The 14,623-nt window shown below is 38.7% G+C and overlaps 1 protein-coding gene across 5 annotated transcripts in view; it reads left to right on the top strand.

Annotated features, from left to right (window-relative positions):
• The window catches only part of LOC136871659 (high affinity cAMP-specific and IBMX-insensitive 3',5'-cyclic phosphodiesterase 8), a 1,461,726-nt gene extending 1,449,352 nt beyond the window's left edge, over positions 1 to 12,374 (top strand). For 4 of the 5 annotated variants that reach the window (XM_068227177.1, XM_068227179.1, XM_068227178.1 and 1 more), the window contains one exon: positions 11,847 to 12,082. Coding sequence is in view for 1 of the 5 variants with exons in the window: in XM_068227181.1 (XP_068083282.1) it covers positions 11,847 to 11,992 (146 nt within the window). In the remaining 4 variants the exon portion in view is untranslated. Of the gene's footprint in view, positions 1 to 11,846 lie in introns of all 5 variants that reach the window. The other variant, XM_068227181.1, reaches the window with a different exon arrangement.
• The last annotated feature ends 2,249 nt before the right edge of the window (positions 12,375 to 14,623 follow it).

Genomic DNA, 14,623 nt, shown 5'->3' with positions numbered 1-14,623 from the left:
CCAAAAACCCTCTCTTAGCGAGCACCTACATCCTAATATGAATACATCCTCAAAATTTCCTTTCTTTATGTCTAGTAGTTTTGGCTCGGCGATGATGAATCAGTCAGTCAGTCAGTCAGTCAGTCAGGACAAGCTATTTTATATATATAGATAAAGTAGCTTGTCCTGACTGACTGACTGATTCATCATCGCCGAGCCGAAACTACTGGACATAAAGAAATGAAATTTTGGGGATATATTCATATTGTAATGTAGGTGCTCGCTAAGAGAGGATTTTTGGATATTCTGTCGCTAAGGGGGTGAAAAGGGGGGCGAAATTTTAAAATGAGTGTGTCTATATCTCAAAACATTAAAAGTTTACAGATGTAAAAATTGGTATTTAGAATCTTCTTTAAAAATAAGGAAACACGTATTTTTTTGTTTTCAGACAATCGCAATAGGAGGGGTGAAAAAGGGTGAAAAAGGGGTTGAATTCCTTTAATCAGGATACCGCTACTTATATCTCAGAAACAGAAGATATTACAGACCTCAAAATTGGTACTTTCGATCGCTGTCAAAAATAAAGAAACATATATTTGTTAGTTTTTGGAAAATCCGATTAATGCGAGGGTGAAAGGGGGGTGAATTTTTAAAATGAGTGCATCTATATCTCAAAAGTTTTAAAGTTTAGAGATGTAAAAATTGGTATTTAGAATCTTCATTAAAAATAAAGGAACACGTATTTTTTTGTTTTCGGAAAATCCCAATAGGAGGGGTAAAAAGGGGTGAAAATGGGTTGAATGCCTTTAAAGAGAATACTTATATCTCAGAAACTGAAGATATTACAGACCTCAAAATTGGTACTTTTGATCGCTTTCAAAAATAAAGTAACACATATTTTTTTGTTTTTGGAAAATCCAATTAATGCGAGGGTGAAAAGGGGGGTGAATTTTTAGAATGAGTGCATCTATATCTCAAAAGTTTTAAAGTTTAGAGATGTAAAAATTGGTATTTAGAATCTTCATTATAAATCAAGGAACACGTAGATTTTTGTTTTCTGAAAATCCCAATAGGAGGGGTGAAAAGGGGGTGAAAATTGGGTTGAATGCCTTTAATGAAAATACTTATGTCTTAGAAACTGAATATATTACAGACCTGAAAATTTGTATTTGGGATCTACTTTAAAAATAAAGAAACAGGTATTTTTTCGTTTTGGGAAAATCCAAATAATGGGGGGTGAAAAGGGGGATGAAATTTATAAAATGAGTGTATCTATATCTCAAAACTTTTAAAGTTTATAGATGTAAAATTTGGTATTTAGAATCTCCTTTAAAAATAAAGAAACACGTATTTTTTGTTTTCGGAAAATCCTAATAGGAAGGGTGGAAAAGGGTGAAAAGGAGGTTGAATGCCTTTAATGAGGCTACTTATATTTCAGAACCAGAAGATATTACAGACCTGAAAATTGGTATTTGGGATCTACTTTAAAAATAAAGAAACAGGTATTTTTCGTTTTAGGAAAATCCAAATAATGGGGTGTGAAAAGGGGGGTGAATTTTTAAAATGAGTGTGTCTACATCTTAAAACACTAAACGTTTACGGATGTAAAAATTGGTGTTTAGAATCTCCCTTAAAAATAAAGGAACACGTATTTCTTTGTTTTCTCTAAATCCCAATAGCAGGGGTGTAAAAGGGTGAATAATGGGTTGAATGCCTTTAATGAGCATACATATATCTCAGAAACTGAAGATATTACGGAACTGAAAATTTGTAAATGGGATCTCCTTTAAAAATAAAGAAACACGTATATTTTTGCTTTTGGAAAATTCAATTAATGGCGGTTAAACAGGAGTGGCAAATTGGGGTGATTTTTTTAAAGACTATATCTACAGAATATCTGAGAAGCGTAAAGTGTTACAGACGTAAAAAGTGGGTATTTGGAATCTCCTGTAAGTGTAAAGAAACATAGGTGATTTGTCTTTGGAAACTCCACTTAAGGGGAACTAAAAAGGGGTGAAATTTTAAAATGAGAATTTCTACAGTATATCTCAAAAAACTTAACATGTTACAGAAGTGACAAATGGTAATTTTTTAATTCTATTAAAAATAAAGAAACGTGTATTTTTAGTTTTCGGAAATACCACTTGGGAAGTGGGGGGGGGGTAAAAGTGACTGAAAATGGTGTTGAATTCTTTTAATTAGGCTACTGATATCTCAAAACTGAAGATGTTACACACGTGAAATTTGATTTTTGGAATCTGCTTTAAACGTAAACAAACACGTATTCTCGGAAAATCCAATGAAGGGGGTTTGGGGGGTTAAAGGATTGAAAAAATTAATTGACTTAATTGTATGGGAATACATACATCTAATAAAAACTAAAGTTGTTACAGACGTGAAAATTGGTATTTTGATCTCTTTTAAAAACAAAGAAAAGCGCGTTTTGGGGGGGGAACAATCTTGGGGGGGGGGGGAGTGAAAAGGAGCTGAATTCCTTTCATGAGGACACATAAATCAAAAACTAAAGAGGTTAGAGTGGTGATAATTGGTACTTAGAAGATCCTTTACTATTAAAGGAACAAGTTTTTTTGCCTTAATATCACTTTGTGAGGGGGGGAGTATGAAAGGAAGTTTAAAAAATATATTTTTAAGGGGATACTTATATCTCAAAACTGAAGGTAATAAACGTGAACATTGGTATTTTTTTTTTTGCTAGGGGCTTTACGTCGTACCGACACAGATAGGTCTTATGACGACGATGGGATGGGAAAGGCCGAGGAGTTGGAAGGAAGCGGCCGTGGCCTTAATTAAGGTACAGCCCCAGCATTTGCCTGGTGTGAAAATGGGAAACCACGGAAAACCATCTTCAGGGCTGCCGATAGTGGGATTCGAACCTACTATCTCCCGGATGCAAGCTCACAGCGGCGCGCCTCTACACGCACGGCCAACTCGCCCGGTGAACATTGGTATTTGGAATCTCCTTTAAACATAAAGAAACACACCTTCTTTTCATTTTTTGGGGGGTGGGGTAAATAAACTTAACGGCAGTGGGGTGTAAAAGGCGGTGAGACCAATTGATTTTACTGTTCATAATGTACTTATGAGGAGCCTCCGTTGCTTAGGCGGCAGAGCGCCGGCCTCCCACAGCTGGGTTCCGTGTTTCAAATCCCGGTCACTCCATATGACATTCGTGCTGGACAAAATGGCGGCGGGACAGGTTTTTCTCCGGATACTCCGGCTTTCCCTGTCATCATTCATTCCAGCGACACTGTCCAATATTTCATTTCATTTGTCACTCATCGATCATTGCCCCAGAGGGGAGCTTCGGCAGCCGGCACAATTCATATTGTCGCCTCTAGATGGGGCTTTATTCATTCCATCCCTGATCCTGTCGAATGATAGGAAACAGGCTGTTGACTTTCGATGTACTTATTGTGATCATAAACCGATCATTTTTAATCTTTCCTGGGTTCTTTTTCAACAGCCATCTTTTCCTTCGGAGAACGTTCTTAGATTAGAGTAGATTCTCCTGGCATATAAATAAAAATTTAAACACATTTGAAATAAACGATAGGAATGATATTGACCGTCAAATTGTTCACCTCTATAATAAGGTCACTAATACACGGAGGTGTGTCATTCGTATCGCCAGAAATCCCGCACACTTGCCTACGCGCGACAATGGTGCTGGCCACATTGTCAACAATGACAATGGCAGCAGATGTAATTTACCGCCAAGTAGCGGTCTTGCATATTGCTGTGGGGTCCAGAACATATAATAATAATAATAATAATAATAATAATAATAATAATAATAATAATAATAATAATAATAATAATAATGTTCTGGACCGTCGTCACATGTGCGGACCACGCTGGAAACGGGTCCTGGACGGCTAATGACTAAGAATGCAGTCCGGCCACGGGTTCAGTAGGCTACCGCCAAGGCACCCAAGACGACACCACGACAGATCCCCTGAAGGATTTGATCCATATTAAAAATGCTTATAGGAAAAGATGGCAAAAATTTAGGGACCCAACTAACTGGGTGGAATACCTGGACCTAGCCCGGGAAGTACGAAATCGTTTGCTGGAAAGAAAGATTGAAAAATGGGAGGAAACTTGCCGTGATCTATTAGAAAACGAGTCAGATCGCAAAATTTTGCGGATTCTCGCAGAAAACGGTCAGATCGCGAATTTCGGCGGATTATATATCTAAAACAATAAGCATTCAATTATAAATTTCAGTATAATGCCGTAGCGAAGCACGGGTATCTTGCTAGTCTTTATATAAATTAAGTTAAATTGAACTTTCTTTGAAAGTAAGTAATAGTCCTTAATTCTACGAATAAAATCAAACATGTCCGCCTCTGCGGTGTAGTTGTTAGTGTGATTAGGTGCAACCCTCGGAGGCCCGGGTTCGATTCCCGGCTCTGCCACGAAACTTGAAAAGTGGTACGAGGGTTGGAACGGGGCCCATTCAGCATCGGAAGATCAACTGAGTAGAGGGGGTTCGATTCCCACCTCAGCCATCCTCGAAGTGGTTTTCCATGGTTTCCCCTTTCTCCTCCAGACAAATGCTGGGATGGTACCTAACCTAAGGCCACGGCCACTTTTTTCCACTTCCTTGTCTATCCCTTCAAATCTTCCCATTCCCCAACAAGGCCCCTGTGCAATATAGCAGGTGAGGCTGCCTGGGCGAGGTACTGATCCTGCACCCCAGTTGAATCCCTGGACACAAAGTGTCACGCAGCAGGACACTGCCCTTGAGGCGGTAGAGGTGGCATCCCTCGCTGAGTCCGAGGGAAAAACCAACCCTGGAGGGTAAAGGGATTGACAAAGGAAGGAAATAAATTAAGCTACCTAATATCTAAGGTTGGCTGGGTTTCATATAACTTTGATTTTGAATAATTTTCATAATTTCTTTGTTAGGACCTTTATTGATATTGCGATAACCTAATTAGAAATATTTTTTATGTCTTTGAGCAATTCGTTAGAATATTTTTAACATAGTTGATTGAAGTAGACATTAGCTACATGTTATTTCAAAAACCATATTAGTAACTGACCTCCGGAGTTATTTCTTAGTGAAATTAAGACAGATGATTGGAATTAATAATAAACACAGTATTGTTGATATAATGACACTGTTCATACATTGTAAATATTATTCAGTCTTAAACATCCGCGGTCGGCGGGACCTCCTAACACCGGTTATGTTCCACAAGTGTCATGACGCTTGCTGGGGGTTAGCATGATTCCACAGAGAGGAAAATAGATAAGGAACGTAATAAGCTATTCACTTTAACCTCTGTATTGTAACCGTAAAAGTTCGTTTCGATAGCTAGCTGAACACAAGACTCGGCACAGGGGTATCCGGTCCTTATCTGACTTGTTACAAAGGAGAGGGAAGTAAGATAAGTATAATAGAACGCTACATTTTTTAAAAAGCTTATTCATAAAATAAAGTCAGAATTTAACATCACCTCAGCACAGCAGTTACAATGAGTACTTCTCCTGGAGTTGAACTGGTCCTGGTACAATGCGGGGTCGCAATGTTTGCTCATGGTGCCACCATCTTCCGTACAGATATGTGCATCAAGTTACCACCGGGACAACTAACAAAGGAGATTTTAAAACTATCTAGAAGGTCTCGAATATCTAGGAGGTCTGGATGGTCTAGGAGCACTCGTAGTCTTGGTTGTAACACGGCACTGGGGTATGAAATGGATTCAAAGTAATTGATCTGCACAAATGTAGTAGCCTAGATGTTCCATTTCCATAAATGGAGGTCTCGTTCCCAAATTTCTCGATTTCCTGACATCAGCCCTCGTGAACCGAGCACGCCATTACGATCTTGACAATCATCCTCTCAATCCCCCCCCCCCCCCTCGCCACTGCCCGACCCACTTCAGAATTGTACAGAAGTGGTTTATATATATGAAATCGCAACTGAAAGAACCAATAGAAATTATCATGCACCCATAAAGACCGACTTCCAAAAATAACTACATTTCATCCAATGAAGTTATGGTGTCGTTCCACAATTAAAGTAGTCTAATGATTAGCCGAAATATGGCATGGAGAACGAGACAAGATCTATAACTTTCCTCCGAACTCGTTTCCCCGTTACATTTATATCAATACTGATATTACTAACACAAAAGAGTGAAAATATCAATGTGTGTAAACGTGAATTTTCCTTAAAGTAATTTGCTACCGAGCGAGTTAGCTGTGCGTTTAGGTTGGCGTAGCTGAGAGCTTGCATTCGGGAGATAGTGTGTTCAAATCCCACCGTCGGCAGGCCTGAAGTTGGTTTTCCGTGGTTTCCCGTTTTCGCAACAGGCAAGTACTAGGGTTGTCCCTTAATATAAGGCCACTAGCCCTTTTCCATCCTTGCGTCGCCGAAAACCTTAGAGGTGTTAAGATAGTGCGACGTTAAACCACTAGAAAAAAAGGTAATTTGCTAATTTATTTATCCCCGCTTGGCTAAAAAATGCTAAAGAAAATAATATTACTTTATTATTATTATTATTATTATTATTATTATCCAAGTATTCTAGGATTTTCCCAGTAGTCAGTTAAATTAGGCAGGATTACTATCCAGGCCTAGTGAAACAACAAGGAAAGGCCGAAGTTTGAGGACACGTCTCACACGTAGAAGAAGAAAATACAGTATGTTATACTAACTGCTACCCGCGGCTTTTCTCGCGTGGATTTCATAATTTTATTCAAGTAATCGTTCCTTGGTACTGCACTAAGACATTATCTGAAAATCCCTAAATCATAAAATCTCACTGAAAAACTGAGTTTCATTTACCCCTGAAGCTCTCGGTAAACCGGGTGAGTGGCATTGCCTTTTAGGCCTAAGGTGACCAGGCTACTGGCAGAGTTAACTCTGGAACATGCGATATGAAACTCTTTATGTGAGAAAGCCCTCTCTCAAGCCGGAAAAATGTTACTTTATTTTTACAGGAGATTCCAATTACCTATTCCCATGTCTACAACTTTATTTTTTGAGATGTACGTATTCTCATAAAAATAATTCAACTCCTTCATTCGTTTTCATTCCTGTTAAGTGGCTTTTCCGAAAACAAAAACATATATATGTTCCTTCATTTTGTAAGGATATTCCAAATACCAATTTTCACGTTTGTAAAATATTCAGTTTTTGAGATATAAGTATCCCTATAAAATAAATTGAATGCATTCTTCACTTCTTTACACCCCCGGCCCTCCCCGCGCCCTTTAGTTGACTTTTCGAAAACAAAATACATTTTTTCTTCATTTTTAAAGGAGATTCCAAATACCGATTTACATGTCTGTTGCAAGTTAAGTTTATGAGATAAACTCATTTAAAAAATTCACCCTATTTTTCAATTCTTTTCACCCACGTAAACTGATTTAAAAAAAGTGTTTATTTTTGAAGAAGATTCAAAGTACCTGTTTTCACGTCTGTAACATCCTCAGTATTTGAGATATAAGTATACTCATAAAAAATATCGAACTCCTTCCTCACTTTTTTCACCCCCCATCCCCAAGTGGATTTTCTGAAATATAAAAATACACGTTTCTTTATTTTTAAAGGTGACTCCAAATAAAAATGTTTACGGCTATAACATCTTTAGTTTTTGAGATATGCGGTATGTTTCCTCAAAGATTTCAACACATTTTCTGGTTCTTTTCACTCCCTAAATGGATTTTCCTAAAACAAAAAGTACGTATTTCTTTTTTAAAGAAGATTCCAAATACCAATTTTTACGTCGGTAACCTATTCAGTTTTTTATATACAATTATCCCAATTAAAGGACTGAACCCAATTTTCAGCTCCTTTCACAGTCCATTAAGTGAATTTTCTGGAAACCAAAAAAAGTACTTCTGTCTCTATTTTTAAAGGCAATTCCATGTACCGATTTTCACGTCTATAACATATTTAGCTTTTGAGATATAATTATCCTTGTTACGGAGCTACCCGTGGACCAGCAGAGGTGAAAGAAGGTGCCGGGATGATTGGGTCTAACTACAAAGTCAAAGTTGATTTAAAATTTTAACAAAGGTTATATTTTCGAAAGACAACAAAACTTTAACAACTTCTCACTTCGTGAGATAACAATGACATAGCAATTTAGAAACAAGACTTAGAAAGATACAAGATTCCAGAACTTTAACATTCTTGGGCTACAAGCCCCTAGTATTACAATTTTTGAGTTCCCAGCTCAATTTTTACAGACGAGCTCAAATGTGTTCAAAGGGCAGAAAGCCCCTAATACCTGAAGCACTTGCTCCCAACTTCAAATATCAAGCCTCCCAGAGGCACTTTTACAACACTTGAAAAGAGCTGACACGCTCTCAGTTTTTCAAGCCTATTCAAGGCAATATCAGAAAACTTACAATTACTTGCCACCAAGGCACAACTTACAAAAATTGAAACAGGGGTATCTTGTACCCAACCTACTGGGCCTTCATGGAACACGAATAATGGTTAAGTAAATGGCCCTACACACAAATATAATGGATGCGAGTACTTGCACTCCTAGAACAGATTCCTTAAAACCTAAGGGGCACTAGGCCGATGACACACGGGCAATTCCCAAACTACTGAGGTGACTCAAATAAGAAAAAATTAAGACTTTACGGAAGGAATAAAACCAGTTACAAAACTCAGTCACTTCAAACCAACGTGAAGGGGAGCTCGAGAGGGTGCATCACTCTCTATCCCTGATTTACAGTTAAAGATTTATGAAATGTTTACATGAGCCGAAAGGAGATCTACATTTTAAAGTTGGTTACATAGTTATAGTTTCGAACCTTCCCCTCGGCTTAAACTGCGGAGCTAGCAAAAGGAGAAGATGTTAAGTGGCCATGCCTTGTCGGAGTACTGCTGCCTGATGAAAGAGGCACCTCCCGCCTCCTGCTTGACACACACACTTAGTTAGATGTTGATCAAATGGCCAAGAGACGTGAAAATCCGCAGTTTATAAACCCTCGGGGAAAGTTCGAGAACTTTCATGAATAATCAAGACACACCAACAGAATTTTATTGGTTACATTCAAAAGATACACTCAAAATCGAAGAAGAAATACGGGATTGGTAGGAAATTACTTACAAAAATTCGTAATTGGCTAACTTCAAAACTGGCGGAATTAAAAGATAAATATTGCCAACCCAAAATGAATGAACATCATTTAATTAAAAAAACTTACGAATACAAAACTTCTTCAAAAAAGTTCCTTCACTTCGCACCAGGGTGCATGATCGTAGTTTTATAGCAGTGACATCTATGAGAGAATGCCCAAGCTTCTTGATCAATTGAAAACAAAACAAGTAGAAATTCACACAGTTCTGGAAACTTCACAGTAACAAAATTACGTCCAATTTCTGTAGTGCCATCTTGTGAGTAAAGGTTTAAGTAGGTCAAGCTTTCAAGTTCACTGTTTCTTCTGTCGAGGAGTTTTTTTCAGGCGCAAGATTTAAATGTGCGGCGTAGAGGTGTACCTCCCGGTACAATCCTCATAAAAGGGATTCAATCCACTATTCTCTTATTTTTACCCCCTCCTTTTAAGTAGATTTTCCGAAAACAAGAAGTAATATCTGTTTCATTATAGAACGTACTAGCATGTCACATGGAACTCAAAATACTCGAGCGATAAATCGACGCATATGTTCCTATGTTTTCCTATGGTTAATGAATGCAGAGTTGTAGAAAATAAGTTCCAACTTCGAAATAAAGCGTTTCCGGACCAATGTCCATATAACATATTTCCTTCTTCTACGTCTGAGGAAGATATCTTGAAAGTTTGATCGTAACATGTTGTTACACGCTTTATATGGGTTAAGAGTGAGCGTGTGAGAACCGAGTGACATAGTCACTGGTTTTTCACCAAGGCTGTCGCAGTTCTAATCCTGGGTCAATCCACGTGGGGATCTTTAATTGAAAGGATACGTCCGTACAGTTTGCATTTCACGTAAAACTGGAAGTCCTGTGGATGTGATCGCGATGTAGACAGACGTAAAACTCTCTGATTGCTTGCTTGTTGTAGCCATTAGGAGTACTTTAATTATTTATTTATTTATTTATTTATTAGCCCGCCTGGTGGCCATGATCGTTAAGGCGTTGAAGCCTAAACGGTCTGACACCGTAGATAGCCATTATTCGAAAAAAAAAATCCCCATCAGAATGTTAGCCGGCAGGTTGGGGGAGGTGGTGGTATACAATTGTGTGCCAAAAGCCTGGGTTAAGTTCCAAACCTCTCCACAGTGCTCATATGGAGTGAGGGCATATGACGCTGTTGATAGTGATTCGTCCATCGGATGGGGACGTTAAGCCTTGAGCAAACGCCTTGGTACTATTCGACAGGAGTAGGCTATATGCCGGCACCGGGTTTCACCCTCTCCCTACCATCATATATATCTCGTCATTCATTTCATCTCATTAACTCTTCTGAAGACGTTGACGTCAGGAAGGGCATCCGTTCATAAAAATACCCGCCACGACAGATTCATCTCACCTCATACCCGACCCCGTAGAGAAACGGGAAGGGGGTTGGACAAACAAATCGGGAGGATTATCTAGCATAGTGAAACCTACAAATTTTATCCTTCCTTGCTTTTTGTTATTTGTACTCATTTATTCTAACTGTTAATATGTTGTGTTTCTTGGCTTGATGACTGCGGGGCATCATTGCTTACTTCTTCAGAAGATGTTCGAATCCCGGCCAGTTCGCATGAGATTTTCGGAATGAGAAAACATGTCCTTATGGTTCAGAATTCACATAAAACTAGAGATTCCCTTCTAAATGATCACACGTACATTGATCGGGATTCGAACCGCGGCCGTCTTGATGAGAAGTCAGTGACTATGCCCCTCGGCAATCACGCCCCTTGCAATGTAATTTTATGTAATTGTTTCTAGATTTAACCTTTCGTAGTTAATGTGTTACGTGTGTCAATATTCTTGGTTTTATTCTGTTATCTTTCCAGTTATTTATGATTCGTTTCAATCTCTCATTTTTCATTTAGTTCTTCGTTTCAATCTATTATCATTCTTGTAGATGTTATTGATTTCAATCCATCACCCTCATTTCTCTTGTTATCTCCTTCAGCCTCTCGTTCTATATCTTGGTGGTTACTGGGTATAATCCATCACTTTTTCTAAGCTTTTTATTTGTTTCAGTCTGTCATCTTTTCTGTCTGTGGTGTGATTTGAACCATTCATCTTCCTGTAATTCTATCAAGCCTCCTATCTTCCCCGAACTTATTTCTGGTTTGATCCTGTCACTAATTTAAATCTCCTCTTCTGTATTTGTTTCAAGTTTGAATTTCACTACATTTTCTTATGAGATTTCAGTGTTTGATCTTCCAGGTACTTCCAGAAAGCCATTGTTCTTTTGACTAAACTCTTTTCGGCTAACGTATTTCTCTTGCTAGTGTTTTATATTAACGATCATCTCATTTTAGCAGGTATTCTCAGTTGCTACTCAACTTCAGTACACAGTTTACAGTAATGAAATTAATTTCATAATTGAGGGTATACGGGAAAAAGGGGCTGGTTGCACACGGGTAATAGGATTTTACAGGAGAGCGTTTTTAAGAAATAGAAGCTTGGAATCAAAAGTATTTGAAACTTTATAGAATGAAGTGGCTTAAACATTTCTCTTACGCATCAGTACACTCTGATATGGAATAACATATAATTTTTAAAGCAATAAGCCTCTTTTTTTCCGTGTATCCTGTAGTTATTGTTATTAGCCCATTACAGTTCCTAAGCTGTGTGCTCCTGTGAGCTCTGTTATGAGCAAATTATTCCGAAATCTGTAATTACAATCGCATTGAGAATTCTATGTCTAACATATTAAGTTCTTTACAGATTTCGTTGAGATGCCTGAGCTGATGACGAACTTAGAAGCCAATTACCGGTTTTGGAAGGAGATGGAGGCCCAAGGTGTATTTCGCATAAGAGCCCAAGACCTTCCGGCATCCCAGGACGATACGTTGATGGAATCCGAGAGTTAATGTTGTGTCCGATGTGTGTTGTAATGCTTGTGTTATCAATGTGATAAGTCAGGACTATGGCACTGAAGTAATAAATGTTAATATATTGAATCATGTTATTTATTATCATAGAAGGAAAAAAACACTCATTTGTCATTGTCCAGTATTAAACAAAAGTGTAAAATAATTGGCCATGTTTTAATCTGTAAGACTTCTTGTGAAAAAGTATTACTACAACTGGAGTTCAAAATACTGTACTATAAATATTTTAAAAACGTCTATTTATGATACTCTTGCCTTTCTAATATTTTCCAACGCTGTTATGTTCCAGAGCATATTTTTATCTGTAACAAGAAATATTGGTTTCACAATAAACCTCCTTCCAATGGTTTATGTATAAGTGGAGCTTGGACTTCATATTTTATTATGTTAACAACCCTTATTGCTTAACTCAAATACATAATTAACTCTCCTAAACTGCTCTTATTGTTAAACAAAAGGTAGATCAGCTTTCGAAGAGAATCAAAGCTGAACTTGATCCAAGAATGGCATATTTCCATCAGGACAACGTACCTTTCCGCACAGTGCACGGATAGTTGGCAAAATTTCATGGGAATTTTCGCCCATAAATTTCAGCATATCCACGAGGAGAGAAGATGGGGACCAGACCTAAAAAGTTTATTAAAATACAAATTTAACGCTTAAATAAATTTAAATGCCAATAAGAATACAAAAATACAAAGGAAATTGCAGAAATTTCTCGGTAAAATGACGCCAAGGTGATTCCACAAATGCATCCAAGTCCTTGGTGTAACTCTGGAACATTTTTGAAGCAAATTTGGTTGAACAGTGGTGTTGGTAATAAAGAGGGTTGACAGAAATAACTTTGGTGTTTTTGGCACGAACTCTGTGCAGAAATTAATGTGATTAATGTTCTTCATTTTTGGTGTAGCTATGGTGTAAAATGTCACTTCTCTTGCAGCAACTTTGTTGGTGTAAAATGGTGTAAATGAATGTAAAAAAAATATGTGGTGTAATTATGATGAAGTTTTGGTGCATTTTTCATTGATGTTAAACTGATGTATGCATTGTCGCTTTTGCACCACATTAGCACCACAAATACACCACGTTTTCACCTATGAAATTTCGAACTTGTTTTGCAACATTATTTCAACAATTTTTGGTGCAAACTTCGCCGCTAGAGGCTGATGATCAGGTAAGTCTTGGTTATAAAATAAACTGCAATTTTGTAGTTCTGGTCTAAATTAAGTGAGTGGGGTTGGGGGTGTGGGGGGGGGGGGGGTGCTGGGATTTAGGAGTCCGGACCACTCAGTTGCCCAGGGAACCGAGAATCCTGTCATTGGACCTGAGCATATTACATTCCAATTGATGAATCAAATCTTCCCAGGAACATACCGTATTTCAAAGCAATACTCCTTATATCCTGATGCTAATTTTTTTTTTTTTTTTTTTTTTTGCTAGCTGCTTTACGTCGCACCGACTCAGATAGGTCTTATGGTGACAATGGGAGAGGATAGGGCTAGGAGTGGGAAGTAATCGGCCGTGGCCTTAATTAAGGTACAGCCCCAGCATTTGCCTGGTGTGAAAATGGGAAACCACGGAAAACCATTTTCAGGGCTGTCGATAGTGGGGTTCGAACCTACTATCTCCCGAATACTGGATACTGGCCGCAATTAAGCGACTGCAGCTATCGAGCTCGGTGATGCTAAATATATAGGGATACATATAGGTAAAGTCTGCTCAAAAGGTGCTATTGCCGGGCTGAGTGGCTCAGACGGTTAAGGCGCTGGCCTTCTACCCCCAACTTGGCAGGTTCGATCCTGGCTCACTCCGGTGGTATTTGAAGGTGCTCAAATACGACAGCCTCGTGTCGGTAGATTTACTGGCACGTAAAAGAACTCCTGCGGGACTAAATTCCGGCGCCTAGGCGTCTCCGAAGACCGTAAAAGTAGTTAGTGGGACGTAAAGCAAATAGCATTATTGTTAGAAGGTGCTATTACCACTTCCAAAAAAATAAATGAGTATTTCGTCCACATGCATATTGTTATCTCTTATTATCGTCAACATTCCCTTCTAAAATTTGAACACTGTAGAAACCTCCACGAGTATTAAACGAGAATATCCCATACTACTTATCTTCATAACTGAATTTCCTTTCCGCTTTCCAACAGCATAACACACGCTCCGGCAGCACACTTGCTAACCCTCTCAGCAGGTCAGCAGCATATACTGTAGCTGTTCCTTTGCTGCAAATAGGGGCTGCCTGGCCGAGGCGGTAAAGGCGTGCTCGGTTCGCCCGGAAGGACGTGGGTTCGAATCCCCGTCAGGAAGTCGTACAATTTCAGAAACGAGATTTCCACTTCCGGAGGTGCATATGACCCTGAGGTTCACTCAGCCTACACCAGAAATGAGTACCAGGTTAATTCCTGGGGGGCAAAGGCGGCCGGGCGTAGAGCTAACCACTCTACCCCATCACGTGCCGAGATTAACAATGGTGGAAGCCTTTACCTTCCACTCTTCAAAGGGCATTCATGGCCTGTACGGAGGTGAATTTGCTTTGCTTTGTTGCAAATGGAAATAGAATATGGAACTCTCTCCTCCATAACATTAGAACCGTAAAAAGCTTAAATC

The sequence above is a fragment of the Anabrus simplex genome, chromosome 4 (genome assembly GCF_040414725.1).
Source record: "Anabrus simplex isolate iqAnaSimp1 chromosome 4, ASM4041472v1, whole genome shotgun sequence".
NCBI lineage: Eukaryota > Metazoa > Arthropoda > Insecta > Orthoptera > Tettigoniidae > Anabrus > Anabrus simplex.
This window is presented reverse-complemented; position numbering and strand designations above follow the sequence as displayed.